This window comes from Rhinopithecus bieti, unplaced genomic scaffold, assembly GCF_001698545.2.
Source record: "Rhinopithecus bieti isolate Rb0 unplaced genomic scaffold, ASM169854v2 scaffold_35538, whole genome shotgun sequence".
NCBI classification, from domain to species: Eukaryota; Metazoa; Chordata; class Mammalia; order Primates; family Cercopithecidae; genus Rhinopithecus; species Rhinopithecus bieti.
In genome coordinates this window covers 1,663,143-1,682,446 of record NW_016815913.1, presented here as the reverse complement: position 1 = coordinate 1,682,446, position 19,304 = coordinate 1,663,143, and the positions used below count along the sequence as shown (strand labels likewise).

The following is a 19,304-nucleotide window of genomic DNA, read 5'->3' as shown; positions in this document are numbered from 1 at the left end:
ATATGTCCCCTCAAAATTCATATATTGAAGCTCAAACCCCCAATGTCACTGTATTTGGAGATGGGACCTATAAGAAGGTAACTGAGGTTAAATGGATAACAAGGGTGGAATTCTGATCCTATAGATTAGTATCTTTATAAAAAAAAATAAAAAATCCCACCAGATCTCTTTCTCTCTATGTGTGTTTCTCTGTCTGTTTCCCTTCCCTTCTCCCCTTCCTTTGTCATATGAGAATGCAGAAAGAAGGTGGCCATGGATTCGCCAGTAAAAGAGCCCTCACCAGAAACCAAATTGGCAAGCACCTTGATCTTGGACTTCGCAGCCTCCAGAACTGTGAGAAATAAATTTCTGTTGCTTAGGCCGTTCAGTTTATGGTATTTTATTATAGTGGCTTGAGCAAACTAAGATAGATTTTGCTACCAAGAAGTTGGGTGTTGCTTTAATAAAACCTAAAAATGTGAAAGTGGCTTTGGAACTAGGTAATGGGTAGAGGCTAAAAGAATTCTGAGGTGCATGCTAGAAAAAGCCCAGATTTCCATGCTAGAAATATGGATGTTAAAGGCAATTCTGGTAAGAACTCAGAAATACAGTTGAAGAGAAAGCCTCCATCTTCTTAGAGAAAACATAATCATGAACAGAATTTTAGTAAATATATGTTTGTTAAAGGCCATTCTTGTGAGGTCTCAGATGGAAGTGAGGAGTCGGTCACTGGAAGACAGAAGAAAGGCAATCCTTGTTATAAAGTAGCAAACAACTTGGCTGACTTGTTTTCTAGTGCTTTCTGGAAGACAGAATTTATGAATGATAAAATTGAATATTTATCTGAGATTTGTAAGCAAAATGCTGAAAGTGTGGCCTGGATCTTCCTGAATGCTTATAGTAAAACGCAAGAGGAGAGAGATGAATGAAAGAAGAAATTGTTAAGCAAAAAGGAACCAAAACTTAAATATCTAGAAAATTATCTGCCTGTCATATTGCATAAAATGAGAAAGTATATTCTAAAGAGAACACCAAAGGTATGGTTAGACTATCATTTGATAAATAAATGATGAGATTATATGAACAGAAACACTGCCTGTTTCAACTGAAGGAGATGCACACAAGACAAAAATGATGGAAGGCTTTTACATGTCCTAGATTCTACAGGCAGGACAATAGAGCTTTCCAGCTGCTAACTTGTACTATTCTTTTTTTTTTTTTTTTTGAGATGGAGTCTCACTCCATTGCCCAGGCTGGAGTGCAATGGCATGATCTCGGCTCACTGCAACTTCCACCTCCCAGGTTCAAGTGATGCTCCTGCCTCAGCCTCCCAAGTAGCTGGGATTACAGGCGAGCACCACCAGGTCAAGCTAATTTTTGTGTATTTAGTAGAGATGGGGTTTCACTGTGTTGTCTAGGCTGGTCTCAAATTCCTGACCTCATAATCTGCCTGCTTTGGCCTCCCAAAGTGTTAGGATTACAGGCATGAGCAACCGTACCTGGCCATACTTGCACTGTTCTTTAAGAAAAGGGGAGATGGACCTCAAAGCAATTCAGATGTTATCAAGGCCATTACCTAGCAAAACTTTTGGGATGAGACTCTGCCTGGGAGAGCACGTCTGGCAGAGTGTGAGGAGAGGTACAGCATCCACCTGGGGTCCAGAAGGCAGGGCCACCACCCTAGTAGGTCTGGAAGGCAGGGCACTGAATCAAAATGGATTATTCTTGAGCCTTAATATCTATTAGAATTTGCCTTGCTAGATTTTTGGACTTGCTTGGGACCTGTCCTCCCTTCCTTTTCCCCTATTTCTTTTCTTTCCTTTCTTTCTTTCTCCTATTTTTTTTTTTTTTTTTTGAATGCCTATTCTATACCTGTTCTGCCACTGTATTTTGGAAGCAAATAATTTGTCTGGTTTTACAGTTTCATAGGGAAAAAATTTGCATCAGGATGAATCATATCTCAAGTTTTTAGGTGATATTTAGAAGAGACTTTGGACTTCAGACTTTAGAGTTGATGCTGGAATGAGTTAAGGCTTTTGAGACTGTTGAGGTGGTATGAATGTATTTTGAATTCAATAAAGACATGAACTGCAGGGGTACAGAAGTCTGTTGACCAAATTATATCCCCACAAAATTCATATGTGTAACCCCAAACCCCAATGTCACTGTATTGGAGATAAGATCTATAAGGAGGTAATTAAGGTTTAAGAAGATCATAAAGGTGGAGCCCTTATCCAATGTAATTAGTACACTAATAAGAAGAGACATGAAAGCTAGTGTGCTTGCACAATGGATTCTTGGTTATGACACCAAAAGCACAAGTAACAAAATAGATAAATCAGACCTCATCAAAATTAAAAAGTTTGTACACTAAAGGATCTTATCAAGAAAGTGAAAAGACAACCTACAGAATGGGAGAAAGTATCCACTAATGATATATCTCATAAGGGTCTAATATCCAGAATATATAACTACATATAACTTGAATAACAAAAAGACAACTCAATTTTAAAATGTGGAAAGACCTCAATAGAGAGTTCTCCAAAGAAGATATACAAATGGCCAACAAGGGCATGAAAAGATGCTCAACAAAACTAGCCATTAGGGAATGCAAATCAAACCCACAATAAAATACCACTTTATACCCTTTGGGATGGTTACTGTCAAAGGAATAGAAAATTACGGTGTTAGTGAGGATGTGGAGAAACTGGAATCCCCGACAATGCTCTTGGTATGTAAAATGGTTCAGCTGCTACAGAAACATTTGTTTATGGGTTCCTCAAATATTTTCACGCATGATTACTATAAGACCCAGAAGTTCCACTATGTTTATACCCAAAAGAATTGAAAACAGGGACTTGAGCAAATACTTGTATACAAATGTTCATATCATCACTATTCACAATAGCCCGAAAGTGGAAACAACCCAAATGTCCATCAACGAATGGACAGGTAAAACTGTGGCATCTAGGTACAGTGGAATAGTAGCCATAAAGAGAAATGAAGTACTGATACATCCCACAAGGTGTACAAGGTGAACCTGCAAAAGATTATGCTAAGAAGACAGACCAAGAGGTCACACATTCCATTTATATGAAATAGCCATATTAGGTACCACAGTTTGAAAGCTGATTGGCATTTACCAGGGGCTAAGAGAGGGAAGAATGGGAGTAACCACTTAATGTGTTCGGATTTTATTTTGAGGTGTACTTTAATACATGTATAATGTGTGCAACCACCACCTCTAATTCCAAGACATTTTCATTCATCATGACACTTGGCATTGTGAACGGCAAATAATAAATGCTCATTAAAAAGGTTCACCCCAGGCCGCGCACGATTGGCTCACGCCTGTAATCCCAGCACTTTGGGAGGCCGAGGCGGGTGGATCACTTGAGATCAGGTGTTCAAGACCAGCCTGTCCAACATAGTGAAACAGTCTCTACTAAAAATACAAAAATTAGCCGGGTGTGGTGGTGCACCCCTATAATCCCAGCTACTCCGGAGACTGAGGCACGGGAATCGCTTGAACCCAGGAGGCAAAGGTTGCAGTTAGCTGAGATTTCACCACTCCACTCCAGCCTGGGCGACAGAGCAAGACTGTCTTAAAAACAAACAAAACAAAACAGACTTTACAATGTGGGCTGGTAATGCGGTTTCTGAATTTTTAGAACCCTTCTCTGGGGTGATTTTTTAAAAAAACATTAAACTCATTGGCGATTGATATACTACAGAAGGTTGTAAGCACTGGACTAGTAAATGTAGGTAACGGTGTCGCTGTTCTTCCATTTGGATGTGTTAAGCAAAGAGAAAAGCTAGTTCTACGTTTCTTCCACTCTAGAAATTCCACAGGGTCGCTTTTCCCCAAATTCACATCTACACCCTCCCTCCCACTTTGCGGACTGGGACTGCAAGCCTGAGCAGAGCTTCCGGGCCCAGCCTCCCGCCCAGACCTGAGTCTCTGCGGGCCTCACCGGGGTCCTGCGCCAAACGCTGAGATGCAGGCTCCTGGCCGCGGCCCCGCCCTCCCGGCTCCTCCCCTTCCGCCCGCCTTCCCCGCCCCCCGGCCCAGCCCGCCAGTCGGAAGTGCGGCCGCCGGAACAGGCCGTTGGTGGGGGTGCAGCGCGCAGCGGCCGAGGGGGCGGGTGGGCTTTGCGGCCGAACAGGCGGCGCCGTCTTGGGGCCTAGCGGCAAGGCGACCCGCACAGGTGGGCTGCGGCGGTAGGTGGGTGGGACTGGCCGGCGACTGGCAACGCGGTGGCTTAGGCGCGCGAGATCCGGCCAGGGTCAGAGGTGAGCGGGCCGCATCCCAGAGCCCGCTGGAGGAAGACGGGGTCCCCAGAGTCCCGGCAGGCCGGGGCGGGGGTTGAGGCACCTAACCTCCGTACGGACGCCGCGTACATCGCCTTTTGCGGTGTTGCTAAGCCGAACTTTCAATTTTAGTTTGACTTTTGGGTTCCAGATACGGTTATTTCCGGACATTGGCAAGAATTTTGCCTTGCGCGTCTTTGGAGGCGTTTTTCTTGGTGTCCATATTGCATAAAGGCTGGTCGCTCCTCTGTGGAGATGACGGTTTTACAGGTAAAGCCTAAGTTGTGACAGAAGCTCCTGCAGTGGGAAGACTGGTCGATCAGGGAAATCAGTAGAATTGATAGTAACGTTTAGAATTTGGGTTAATTACTGGCCATGGTTACCCGGCGCTTAGAAATGAACTTGGAGAACAGTTGCCCTGGAAGCCATCTCCCATAACCACTGCGTAGTGGGGGCCGCATCTTCTTGAGTGCAATTCATCAACGTCTCTAGTAGGACTCAAAATACAAAGTGAAGAGCAGGATTTTTGGAGTTGAGTACAGTGTACTTGGGTTGATCACCATGTTATAAAGTTAGACCCAAGTTGAGAAATACATATTCGTTTCTGAGCATAATTGGATCCTTTTTTAAAATGCGTTGCTTTTTTTAAAAAAGTGTAAAAACAGGTGCTGGTTTGATTAGTTTGCAGGTTGTGATATTGGAAGGGACCGAAGAGTGGACGTGGAGAGTTCTGAATTCTGGTCTAGGTCTGAGATGATAATGATTACAATTTTCTCGCAGATTCTAGTACTGTATACAGTCAGAATGTTTGCTTTGTGAGAGATATGAAGTTATTAGTTTTTGTCTGAAGGACTTAAAGTTAGTAAGCCCCCATCCCCAATTTAGTGACAAGAAATCTTAAAGTCATCACATTTTGTCTGAAAGTACGTAGCGTATCTTCGTCTTCAAATTCAGTGGTCAGAAAATTTTCACCTTAACCTAAATTCAACTTAAAGAACAACTCCTACGAGCTCTTCAAGGGTAGGAGTAATAATTTACTCATTGTAAATGATTGTAAATCATTTACAGTTGTATGGTGCTTGTGTTTGTGTTGTATTAGGAGTTTAGTCCATTTTTAAGAGTTGTTTAGTCCCCCGCCCCGCCTGACAGAGTTTCACTCTTCTTGCCCAGGCTGGAGTGCAGTGGCGCTATCCCGGCTCACTGCAACCTCTGCCTCCCGGTTCGAGCGATTATCCTGCTTCAGCCTCCCGAGTAGCTGGGATTACAGGCGTGTGCCGACACACCCGGCTACTTTTTTATTTTTTTAGTAGAGACTGGGTTTCACCATTGTTGGTCAGGCTGGTCTCGAATTCCTGACCTCAAGTGATCCACCTGATTCTGCCTCTTACAGGCATGAACTACCGCCCTAGCCAAAATTTATTTATTTATTTTTTATTTTATTTATTTATTTATTTTTTTGAGACGGAGTCTCGCTCTGTCTCCCAGGCTGGAGTGCAGTAGCGCGATCTTGGCTCACTGCAGCTTCCATCTCTCAGGTTCAAGCGATTCTCCTGCCTCAGCCTCCTGAGTAGCTGGGATTACAGGTGCACATGACCACACCCGGCTGATTTTTGTGTGTTTAGTGGAGACGGGGTTTCGCCATGTCGTCCAGGCTAGTCTCGAACTCCTGGGCTGAAGCGATCCACCTGCCTTGGCCTCCCAAAGTGCTGGGATTATAGGCGTGAGCCACTGCGCTTGGCCTTCTGTATTTTTTTGTAGAGACACTTTGCCCATGTTGTTCAGGCAGGTTCGGAACTACTGCTCCAGGGCTCAGGCCATCCGCAGCCTCCGCCTCCCAAAGTGCTGGGATTACTGGCGTGAGCCACACCCCACCTGGCCCTTTCCTTTTTTTTTTTTTTTTTCTTTTAATGACTTGGCACAAAACAAAGCTTTGGGGTTCACCAAAAATCAAAGCAAAGCTGTTTTACCTGGAAAATCTTGTTTTCTGTCATCAGAAGTTGTGCTTTAGTTCAGCTGTATAGACACCCAGTAGTGGTTACATGAAGTTAGGTGAATAACAATAATTTTTATTTGTCATCACTCTCAGAGCAAATGTTTTCTATTTTTATTTATTTATTTATTTATTTATTTATTTATTTATTTATTCATTTTTTGAGACAGGGTCTTGCTCTGTTACCCAGGCTGGAGTACAGTGGTGTGATCATGGCTCACTGCAGCCTCTTTCCCGAGCTTAAGTGATCCTCCTGCCTCAGCCTCCCGAGTAGCTGGGACTACAGACGTGTACCACCATGTTGGACTGATTTTTTTTTTCTTGCCTTGGTAGTGACAAGGTCTCACTATGTTGGCCAGACTGGTCTCAAATTCCTCAGCTCAGACAGATGATCCTCCCACCTGGGCCCCCCAAAGTCCTAGGGTTACAGGTGTGAACGACCATGCCCAGTCTTATCTCAGAGCAAATGTTATGCACTGTCTCTGTGCTAGGCAGAGTGAGCTTTAACCCTGGCAGCACATTTGACCCGTCTGGGAAGCTCCAAAAATGGGGACCGTGCCTCACTCTAGACCACTTAATCTGTCTGAAGCGGGTGGGTCACAGGCATCCCACAGTTTCAAGCTCCGCAAGTTACTTTTGTGCAGCCAGGATGAGAACTCCTGTAGTTACTGGAAAGAAGGTTTTCAAGAGTGCATAGTTGCTTAAGGGCTGGTGGCATTGGAATTGGCATCTAGAAAATATATCCTGAGGCATTTGGAGGATATTAATAAGAGGATTTTATTTTTTTCTCATCCAGGCCAGAGTGTAGCGGCAGGATCCCGGCTCACTGCAACGTGCGCCTCCTGGGAGCGATTCTGCTCCCTCAGCTTCCCGTGTAGCTGGGACTATGGGCACGCGCCACCGCGCCTGGCTCTATTTTTTTTTTTTTTTTTTTTTTTTGATAGGATCTTGCTTTGTCGCCCAGGCTGGAGTGCAGTGGCACGATTTTTGGCTCATTCACACCCTCCGACTCCCAGGTTCAAGCGATTCTCCTGCCTCAGCCTCCCGAGTAGCTGGGATTATAGCAATGTGCCTACCATGCCTTGGCTAAATTTTGTATTTTAGTAGAAACAGGGTTTGCCTGCTTGGTTAGGCGGTCTTGAACTCCCGACCTCAAGTGATCCTCCCTGGCCTCAGCCTCCCAAAGTGCCTGGGATTACAGGTGCGACGCCACTGGCGCCCAGCCCAAAATTACGCTTTCACAACACCTTGCAAGATGTTACTTTTGACGGAAAAATGGTAAAGAGTACATACATATTAATTATACTACAATTGAATGTACAATTGATCATTCATAGCAAATGCAGAATTTTTAAAAAAGTTATAAAACAAACACGCATTATCTTGAGATTAGATCTCAGCAAGTCATGTTGAGTTGTCTTAGCTCTCCATGTTCTTAGATCTCTGAGTTGTCATAAAAAAATTAAAGTTACTCTAAATGCAAAAAAATTCACACATAGTAAAATTTTTAAAAATGTCTTTGAGAGGTTGGAAATATTTGTCTGACTGAAAAATTAGCATTATGGGCCTACTCTAAAAAAATATAATATTTTTATGTGATGAATTCTTTCTTTCCTGCTTTCTTAATGCAATACAACAGTAAATACGCCGAAAATACCATATACGTTCAAAATGCCAATTTGTATACTTTTTCCTTTTATAGAGATTATGTTTTTTATTTTATTTAATGTTTTTTTAAGTGGAAAACATCAGAACCTTTTAAATAATCATTTTAGGTAAGTGTGTACCTATTTTTGACACTGCGACAAAACTCAAAACATCGTTGTTTTTTCCAAAGTTAATTGCAATCTGAACTTGAAATTATATCAGTGAACTTTATGTCTGTTAGTTTGAAATCCATCGGTCTCTCTGCAACTTGATCAGTCCTTTATTCATGCATAATTTGAAACCCATTCATTCGTGTATTTGCGCACACTTCAATGTTGTGAGAGTTACAAAATCTTTTAAATGTCAGTACATTCTTAAACAATATCAAAAATGATTTGTCAGTGTCCAACCAGCAATCCGTCAAAAAAGCCTTTTGACAAATAGCAGTCACATAAAAGTCCCTTGAAATTATAACCTTATGGGTTCAAATTGTTATTATTAGCCAGTTTTCCCAGCACATTTAACATGGGAAGGTTGTTTTTCTTGAGTGATGGGCTTATTTTGGTTAATTTTTAAGCAAGCACGAAATACTGTTTGAATCATCCCATTAATTTGGCTTAGCATTATTGTTTCAAGAGAAATGGAAAAACGCAGCTGATTCATTTGGCATCTAAAAAACAAACAAGGGCTGTGCCCCTGGTAAAACACCATCCATTTTTAGTATTTAGGCAGAAATGGTTTATAATTCCCTTCTTTCTTCCCAGCCGAATATTAAAAACCATGTACCCACGGAGTGAGGTTTGGTTTTGCTTTGTTTTTTTTGTATCAAACATGGGAGATAATGTGTCCTTTTTATTATTGTTATTTTAGTTTAATTTATGGGATACATGTGCTGAACATGCAGGTTTGTTACATACATATAGCATGTGCCCATGGTGTTTGCGCTTCACCTATCAACCGGTCATCTTAGGTTTTAAGGCCCCGCATGGTGTTAGGGATTTGTCCTAATGCTCTCCCTCCCCTTTGCCCCCCAACAGGTCCCCAGCTGTGTATGTTCTCCTCCCTGTCTGTGTCCATGTGTTCTTATTGTTCAAATCCCACTTAGGAGTGAGAGCATGTGCTGTTTGGTTTTCTGTTCCTGTGTTAGTTTGTTGAGGATGGTGGTTTCCAGAATCATTCATGTCCCTGCAAAGGACATGAATTCATTCTTTTTTATGGCTGCGTAGTGTTCCATGGTGTATATGTGCCACCCTTTCTTTATCCAGTCTATCACTGGTGGCCATTTGGGTTGGTTTCAAGTCTTCATTATTGTAAATAGTGCTCCAGTAAACATATGTTACGTGTGCATGTGTCTTTATAGTAGAATGATTTATAATCCTTTGGGTATATACCCAGTAATGAAATTGCTGGGTCAAACAGTATTTCTGGTTCTAGATCCTTGAGGCATCACCACACCATCTTCCACAATGATTGAACTAATTTACACTCCCACCAACAGTGTAAAAGTATTCCCATTTCTCCACAGCCTCACCAGCATCTGTTGTTTCTAGACTTTTTAATGATCGCCATTCTAACTGGCATGAGATGGTATTTCATTGTGGTTTTGATTTGCATTTTTCTAATGACCAGTGATAATGAGCTTTTTTTCATATGTTGGCCTCATAAATGTCTTTTGAGAAGTGTCTGTTCATATCCTTCACCCACTTTTTGATGGGGTTGTTTTTTTCTTCTAAGTTGCTTGTAGATTCTGGGTATTAGACCTTTGTCAGAAGGATAGATTGCAAAAATGTTCTCCCACTCTGATGATAGCTTCTTTTGCTGAGCAGAAGCTCTTTAGTTTAATTAGATCCCATTTGTCAATTTTGGCTTTTGTTGCAGTTGCTTTTGGTGTTTTAGTCATGAAGTCTTTGCCCATGCCTATGTCCTGAATGGTATTCCCTAGGTTTTCTTCTAGGGTTTTATGGTTTTAGGTTTTATGTTTAAGTCTTTAATCCATCTTGAGTTAATTTTTGTATAAGATGTAAGGAAGGGGTCCAATTTCTGTTTTCTGTGTATGGCTAGCTGGTTTTCCCAGCGCCGTTTATTAAATAGGGAATCCTCTCCCCATTGCTAGTTTTTGTCAGGTTTGTTGAAGACTAGATGGTTGTAGATGTGTGGTGTTATTTCTGAGGCCTCTGTTCTGTTCCACTGGTCTATATATCTGTTTTGGTACCAGTAGCATGATGTTTTGGTTACTGTAGCCTTGTAGTATAGTTTGAAGTCAGACAGCGTGATGCCTCCAGTTTTGTTCTTTTTGCTGAGGATTGTCTTGGCAATACAGGCTCTTTTTTGGTTCCATATGAAATTTAAAGTAGTATTTTCCAGTTTTGTGAAGAAAGTTAATGGTAGCTTAATGGTAATAGCTTTGAATCTATAAGCACTTAGGGCAATATGGCCATTTTCACAATATTGATTCTTCCTATCCATGAGCATGGAGTTTTTTTTCTATTTGTTTGTGTCCTCTTTTATTAGTAAGGATTTTTTATCAGCAGACATGATTATATCTGTGATTTGTAAAGTCAGCTGTATAGTGAACAAGCCCAGTGGGCAGGCTATTAAAATAATTCAGAGGAAAAATGAGAACAGCAACAGTGGTGATAGAGAAGAGATTTTTTTTTTTGAGACGGAGTGTCGCTCTGTCGCCCAGGCTGGAGTGCAGTGGCCGGATCTCAGCTCACTGTAAGCTCCTCCTCTCGGGTTCACGCCATTCTCTTGCCTCAGCCTCCCGAGCAGCTGGGACTACAGGCGCCACCACCTCGCCCGGCTAGTTTTTTGTACTTTTTAGTAGAGACGGGGTTTCACCATGTTAGCCAGGATGGTCTCGATCTCCCAAAGTGCTGGGATTACAGGCTTGAGCCACCGCACCCAGCCAGAGAAGAGATTTTTTTAAATTTTTTTTTTTTTTCTCTCTTGGGATGTTAAATATTTTTGAAGAAAGGGAGTAATAATTGTAACTTGCAAATGTGTTTTGCCCTACCTAGTTAAAACTGCTTTTCTGCAGTGAGTGGATAGGTTGTAGTACATGAATTTTATTGTTTACACATTATTAAAAAAGTCTTAAAAATATATATGTCTTAAAAAATAAGTAATTTTCCTTGTTAATTATTAAATATGTAATCTCATTTTTTTCTTGTAATAGCCTTATGTTAATATTGGGGTTTTATTGTTTTTGCTTTTCAGTACTGTAAGATTGATGTTAAAGACATGGTGTTCACCCCACTTCATCAGCGTACATAAGTTATCTCTTCTTTTGGACCCTTATTTTATGCCATAATGGTAAGCTGCAGCTCAGTATGTTCAAATTTGTGTTTTAGAATGTTCTCTTCCTTCATCTTCATAAAGATATTTGTATTGTAGATACAGAAATACTCTTGTAAGCTGTACAAGTTATCCCAACTGGGAAATTACTTAGCAATCACATTGCAAAATCTTCTCTATAAAATATATTCCCCACTAATCAGTGTTATAATTATCACATTCATCCATCTATCTGTTCTTGTGTTTATGAAGTATTAAAAATATTTACTACTATCTGCTTTGCCATATTCCAAATCGTTGGCAAGGAGGATGGGTATAAATACAAACAGTTTTGGGGAGTATAGATTTCTCATATTTTAAAGCTTTTCTTTACATTTTATTAAACTTTAAAAACAAATGTAACCTGCTAACTGCACATAACGTATTTCAGGCAGCATCAGTGCTGAGCTTCGAAAGGCACATTTCTGTTCACTGACTTAGAGTCACTAAACATACTTAGGAGTAGGCATTTAACTTTTGCCATTAAGAAATGACAGACTAAGGGAGAAAAACACTTTTTAATGTTTTAAAGAAGCAGCAGCATTTGACAGAGAATAAATGAACATTGACCACCATGTTATTTATTTAGATAACCCCTGTTCTGCATCACATCTTCAGAAAACATTCATCTTCCTTATCCTCTTGGGTTCTTGCCTGTCTACTCCTCCCCTATTAGAGAAAAGTAGAAATATCACAGTGGGGTTCTGACCACACCTTGTATTTTGCATCTATATTCACTAATCGTTTTCCTCTTAAGTATTTGAAGGAGGTAATGAATGAATGATGCTTTTATTCATGTATGTAGACATGTCTCTCTAGACCCTTTGAAGTTTTAATTTCAGAAGACGAAATATTTACTTGAGATGTTGACTGTTTAAAATTGTCCTAGACTATATATATTTGATTGTGTTTATTATAATTTTTTGATACAAACTCTAAACTTCTATGGGCAAAATTTAAAAGAACCTTCTGTATTTGTGAAGTGTATATGTACAGAATTATGTTTTCATGGTGGAAAATGGGATCAGGGAAAATGGGATTCAGGAATCTTAACTTGAATCCTGGGAACCAGTTTCATTGGGAATCTGCTCTTTATAAGTTTTTTTTTTTTTTTTTTTTGGGGGGAGAGACAGAATCTCACTGTATTCTCCAGGCTGGTCTCAAACTCCTGGTTTCCCACCTCAGCTTCCCAAAGCTTTGGGATTACAGGCATGTGCCACAGTGCCTGGCCAAGATTTTTTAACAAAGCAAATTGGTGTAGATTTGTTATAACTGAATGTTTTGAAAAGATGGCAGATTTCAGACTTTCTTCACTTATCATATTTAGATATTTGATAATATGGATTGTTTTTGATTGAACAGTGCAAGAAGGCCCACTGTTTTTGGAATTATACAAATTATCCATCCTTAGAACTAGGTGGTCACTTAAAAGTTCCCATGATTTCCAAAGGGTGGCAGTATTTGTTTTTCCCCCTTGCCCTCCTGGGACTTTGGTGGGTGGTAGGAGTTTTTACCCACATGCAATTTGGTAGGTTGAGGTATTGGAATCTACAAAATAAGACAGAAGAATTTAAGTCCTTTTAAATAAAAGCTGAAAGTTCTGTGCCTCTGAATAAAATTTAAAAATGACTATCATTGTGAATGAAAAATACTATAAAACAAAATACGAGAAAGAGAACCACTGGTGGTATATTTAGGTTGGGTTTTTTTTGTTGTTGTTTTGTTTTGTTTTTTAGACTTGAGTTTTGCTCTTTTTGCCCAGGCTGTAGTACAATAGCACGATCTGGGCTCACTGCAACCTGCAACCTCTGCTTCCCGGGTTCAAGTGATTCTCCTTCCTCAGCCTTCTGAGTAGCTGGGACTATAGGCGTGTGCCACCACGCCTGGCTAATTTTGTATTTTTAGTTGAGATGGGGTTTTACCGTGTTGGCCAGGCTGGTCTTGAACTCCTTACCTCAGGTGATCCTCCTGCCTCGACCTCTCAAAGTGCTGGGATTACAGGTGTGAGCCACCATGCCTGGCCATGTTTGATTTTGTTTAGGACCTAATGCTTTTATTCATGTGTGTCTTTAGAAATGAAAGCTTTACAAATGAAGGCATACCATAGCTTCACCATATTTTTTCCTCGTCTTTAAGAAATGAGTGGATAGGGATCTACTAGTAGATCTCAAACTTTATATTTAATAACAGTAAAATATTTCATCAATTCTGAGGTTCATTTTCTTTTATATTTTAATATTACTGAATTCATGAGTTGATACTCGAATATCTTACAATTTATAGCTTTTTTTTTCTGTCTTAATATAATGCAAAATAATGATGCATGCTTTCAGTGGCATCTTAAATTCATTGAAACATGGCAATGCTAGCCATCATTTATTGCATTCTTTCTAGGCACTGAGCTAGAGATGTTATAGGTTTTTTACATTAATATATTAGCACTTTCTAAGTTAATGTTAAGTGCCAGTACAACCCCACTCCCAATTTTCAAGATTTTTAGCAAATTAGGAGAGTTTAGCCTTTGCTTCATTTTGATTGTGTACTCTATGGCCAGTAAATTTTTTTGAATGGTGCTCTTAAAAATTAAAAGTCTATGAAGTGATGAATAGCTGCCATATCCAAACCTCCCCTATGTTAACCTCACAAATACTGACCAGAGAGACCGTGTTAGCATTCTTATTTAGTTTGTTGTTAGTAATCAGGTGCCCAAGACTCATATTTTTTCTTTGTTGTATATATTGATCATAGAGTGGAGTGGAGGAGACAAATAAAGGAAAATATATTAGACCTGTTTTAGAAAACATTAGAAATGTTAAATGTATATTAAATTTTTTTTGTGGAAATAACTAATGTTGCCAAATATACTATTTACTTTTTACAGCAACAAGCTTTAGAACTAGCTTTGGATCGTGCAGAGGTGAGGTGTGACTAAGTTACATATTGAAATAGTGTTGTCTTTAACTGACAAAAGCTCAGTGTTAAGAGATTTTTGTATGTGATTTTTAAAGGAGCACATTATTATTTTAGGACAAGTATGCATATCATTTTGCTATAAATATATAAAAATACCAGGTGATATTTGGATCACCTATTACTTGGAATCCTCAAGATAATAATGTTATGGACTAAAACTTACTTGAACAAGGATATAGAATTTCCAAAATTATATTTTCCTGTTTTGACAAGTTTTCTAATTACTCAAAGGAAAAAATAGCTAAGGTATACAGTATACGATTTTTCATATATTAAGCATATTTTGAACAACCATAAAATACATTGATAATATTTCTGACCTGTGAAGTCATGGTTGTGAAACTATGATTTTGCTTATGGCAATGAAATACTCTGCCAAATTGTAGTGCAGTTCAAATTTCATATGTTTGAAACTTATCTTTATATGTTAAGTAGTTTTTCCTACAAGATGTAATTCAGAGACTTAAGTGACTGAATAGCCTTTTTAGCCTTACTTATGTTTTAGATATACTCAATACAGTTGTTCATAGTCAAAAGCAAAAGGCTAGCTATTCTCATAAACTTTTGTTTTTTAGTATGTCATTGAAAGTGCCCGACAGAGACCTCCTAAAAGGAAATACCTATCAAGTGGAAGGTATGAATAATTAATTGGTAACATCTTAGATTCACTGAAATATGATGATGGCCACCTTTTATTGCATTCCTAGTAGGCACTGAACTAGAAATTTTATAGGTTCTTTGCATGTGTTAGGAATTTCTAAGTTAATGTTAGCTGCTATATTCAGCTCCACCCCAGTTTTTGGGAAATTGAGGAAAAAATGTTAAAATTTAGGAAAAAATTAAATAACATTCATGTCATGATGATTACTATATTAACATTTTATATATTTGTTTCATTAAATTTTTTTAGAAAGTCTGTATTTCAAAAACTTTATGACTTGTATATTGAAGAATGTGAAAAGAACCTGAGGTTAAGGTAAGTATACATTTTATTGTGTTGTAGCTTTTGAAATGTAGAAGAGAGTAATTTGGAGGAGTTACATTTAGAGTATTATTCTTGTGTGTGTGAGTGAACTAACATCTCTTTTAGCCAGATACGAGTCAGTTCTGCAGCTGACCCAGAGCTCTGGCTAATGTGGCCCCAGGCAGAGATCACCTGCTGAGGTAGGAGTGAAGGAACAGTTATATTAAATAACAGACTGTCTGACTAGGAAGTCATGAGCAAAGACACAATATATATTATCTTTTGCTTCTTCTTCCTCTGAGAAGTGATTTATAAATTTATAGCTCTTCCTCCTGAGAAGTGATTTACAAATTTATAGCAGTAACCTGTTTTCTCATGATGATTTGAACTGGAAAGCCAGAGCTATTACAGAGCGTGTATGAAATTCAAGTACAGTAATAAAAAGTGAGCTTGCTCATAAAATGAGTTCATGGCCAATTTAACTTAATTCGTTTTTATGTAGCAAAAGATGTGGGTCGTAGAAATGTAACAGAAGTTGATTTATTAATGTCTTTGAGCCCTCGGGTTGGAAGAGCCTTAAAGGTCTCTATGAGCTTTTGTTGTCTGTCTTTAAAAATGAATACAGTTTTACTATTCAGGGCAGAAACAGTGGAATTCCAGTAGTGTCTAACTTTAAAATCTTCATATTAGGAAAAAAATTATTTTAAACTTATAAATCTTACAGTGTGTTTTTCATAAGTTTTACTGATATATACGTGACATACAATAAATTGTACATGTTTAAAGTATATATTTTTTAAGTTTTGACATGTGCATTGTAGATAGAAACACCCATGAAATCATCACTACAAACAATAGAATGTACATATTCATCACCTCAGTGACAGAACTAAAATAAGAGAGCTGCATATATGAAGATTCTAAATTGGAATTGGCAAGCTGCTCTCCACCAGCTAAATGTGCCTACTACATGTTTTTATAAATGAATTTTTATTGGAACCCATCACACCTGTTGGTTTGTATATTATCTAGGGCTGGCTTACAGGTACAAAGACAAATTGAGTGTTGCAGCACAAACTATTTGGCCCACAAGCATAAAATACTATCTGACCCATTAAGAAAGAAAATTTGTAACCTCTAGTCTAGATGGGATCAACTCCGTGGTAGCTAATTTGTTTTGTTGAAGAGGTACACATACTATAAAAATTTATCTAATTCTGTCTTAAGTCAAATTATGAGGGGTTTCGCTACACTGAAAAGACTAACATTTTAGTCTCTCTTTACTAGTTTAACTTCAAAGTGGTTAAAATTGTTTGCCTTTTAAAAAATTTTCAGATTACTTAGTGTTTTCATTTTATGGTGATGACAGATTAAGAATTTATCACTTCTCTCTGTATGTGTGTATGATACATGTTTAATATATATTTACTAAATATAAGATATTCAAGACATTTTGTTTTTTTTTGAGATTCTGAAAAAATATTCTATTTACTGTTATCTTTGCTAAATGAGATTTGATGACATGATTTGTTAAATCTGTAAGTAGGTTTTATTTTAAATCATACGCATTTTTAAAATCATGGACTTTGTTGTGGTTTTTAAGGTGCTGTTGAATTGGATTTACAGAATATGTCCAAATTGCTTACTTCGTCTTACCAATTAGATATTTTTAGGTTCAGCATTTCAGCTTAGAGCTGTTGAACTTGTTTGTATCTTATTTAGCCTATAAAATATTTAAGAAATGTGCACTTCTTAGATACAACCAAAGAGAATGCTCCATATTCTTTAGGTTAGACTTATACTTAATGGAAACTATATACTTCTGTGTTTTATATATTTGCATTTAATGATTTTATATTCTACTTATTTAAATATTTTATTAAGTATTCAAAAGTGTTTTATATTTAAGTGCTTATATTTTCTTGGAGGTCACCAGTTTTTAAAATATGAATTAATTTGCTTGAAACATAGTAGTACATAAAAATTAGGTTTACATAGCTGTCCCATATGTAGTGGCTATAGTTTTGTGAGCCTTCTTCATTTATTCAGAATCATAATGCGGAAAGAGCACCAAAAGGTTACTTCAAGCCTGATTTTGTTAAATCATAGCATTATTTATTAAGGTTATACTGGATTATTTTAATGAACTCTGCCTCTCTTTAAAGCAGAAATTAAGAAGAAATGTGAACTTGTTAGAGAAGCTTGTTATGCAAGAGACTTTGTCATGTTTAGTGGTCAATCTGTACCCAGGAAATGAGGGATATTCTCTGATGCTCAGGGGAAAAAATGGATCAGGTAAGACCCTCCAGAGCATAGCTGCCACAAAATACTTTTGCCAGGCAGGATGTGCTGCTTTTATAAAGTAGTTTTTTAACCTGCTAAAGCATTTGTCCTTCAGATGGTGATGACTTAGTGATAAAAACAGATTTTGATCCTCATTTTCTTCCCTATGATATGTTTTGGTAGAATATTAGAAATTATTTCTCTTATGGTTATCTTTCCTGAGTGTGCATTTTAGAAGTATTCTAATTGATATGTCTTTGAAGTCCAATTATAAAAGCATCTCAGAAGCAAAGGAAAGGTTAAAAAAAAAAGGAAAATTATAGAAACATAGCTTACAGATAATTAAAATAGAATTTCCTTTCATTCTGTTGCTATTTATATTTTAAGATAGTATACCGTGTTTAAAGGTAGGTAATCCTGCAGTTTGAATATGAGTCTGAAATCTTCAAAATTAAGTAGACTTGCTGCCTTTTGAGTAATTTTCACATATTAAAAATATTTCTATTAATATTGAATATGAGCATTTCTGTTAATGGTGAGTATGAAAATAATTTAAAAATATAAATACTCTTCAGTTTCGTTAAAGAGATAAAAAAATTTAATAATGATGATAATGTGAGTTCTACAAGGAACTCTCATAGCTAGAATTTTGTGTGTGTGTTGATAATTAGTTGTAAAGTGTAACACCAAGAGTATTTTGTTCTAAAAGTGACCACTTTTCAGATAACGCACCAAATTGTCCTCTGATTTCCAGATTAGATTAATTGGTCTTCAGTGAACTTTCAGTTACTTTGACATTGGAATTTTATCATATTCTGATTATTTTGCTTTGGGCTGTGATTCAGATTGTGATGTTATGCCAGATGTTTTTTCATAATGTGTTAGGTTTTTTCCCCCCCTTAAATAAAGAAGGACATTAGGAGGGACTTTTGGTTTTGTTTTTTTTTCAATCCTTGCTTTGTTGAAATGCCTTTTGGTTTTATTATAGACATTTTTTTGAAAAGCCATTTGAATTATACAACTAAGCTTTCAGTGAGCGTCGTCATTTTCAAACTTTATGTTTTAAATTAAGATTCTGAGACCATTCGACTGCCCTATGAAGAAGGAGAGTTGCTTGAATATTTGGATGCAGAAGAATTACCTCCTATTTTGGTCGATCTCCTAGAAAAATCTCAGGTACAAAATTTTTGTCTTTAAAATGTCTTTATATTTGTTATATGTATATGATATATATATGTCACATTTATATGTATGTATACATGTATGTATATAAATGACTATATGATGTTTCGTGACAGATGATGTTTAATTTCTATCACTGTTCCCAACAGCCTTTAGAACATGAAATGAGGCTGGGCTTTGGTGGCTCATGCCTATAATATTATCCAGCACTTTGGGAGGCTAAGACAGGAGGATCACTTGAGCCCAGGAGTTTGAGCTCACTACAGTCTCAAACCCTTGGGTTCAAGTGATCCTCCTGTACCACTGCAGGACTAGAGAAGGAAGGATTAGAGAAGGAAGAGGTAAACCAGAATTGCAGTGATTGCACCACTGCACTCCAGCATGGGCGATAGAGCAAGACCCTGTCTCTGAAACTAATAATAATAGAAGATGAAATGAGACATGTATAGCTATCTGGAAATGGATTTATTGTGTGATCTTTAACCTTCAGGGTATACTGAAACGTATAGATGTAGTTCTTCTAAAATAGTTAGAACAATTAGCTCATCAACTGGAAATTTCCATATAGTTACAATTAAGAAATTATGAAAGAAACCACTTTGAATATTTATGAAGTTTTCACTTGGGGCCAGAAACTGG

General features: G+C 37.9%; 1 protein-coding gene across 1 annotated transcript in view; it reads left to right on the top strand.

Annotated features, from left to right (window-relative positions):
* The first annotated feature begins 4,040 nt into the window (after nucleotides 1–4,040).
* SUPT20H (SPT20 homolog, SAGA complex component) overlaps nucleotides 4,041–19,304 on the top strand; it is a 54,237-nt gene continuing 38,973 nt past the window's right edge. Inside the window, 8 exon segments of the mRNA XM_017854123.1 lie at nucleotides 4,041–4,187; nucleotides 11,147–11,242; nucleotides 14,145–14,180; nucleotides 14,812–14,870; nucleotides 15,147–15,190; nucleotides 15,193–15,212; nucleotides 17,369–17,495; nucleotides 18,556–18,659. Of these exon segments, the coding sequence (XP_017709612.1) occupies nucleotides 11,240–11,242; nucleotides 14,145–14,180; nucleotides 14,812–14,870; nucleotides 15,147–15,190; nucleotides 15,193–15,212; nucleotides 17,369–17,495; nucleotides 18,556–18,659 (393 nt within the window). The 5' untranslated portion in view covers nucleotides 4,041–4,187; nucleotides 11,147–11,239.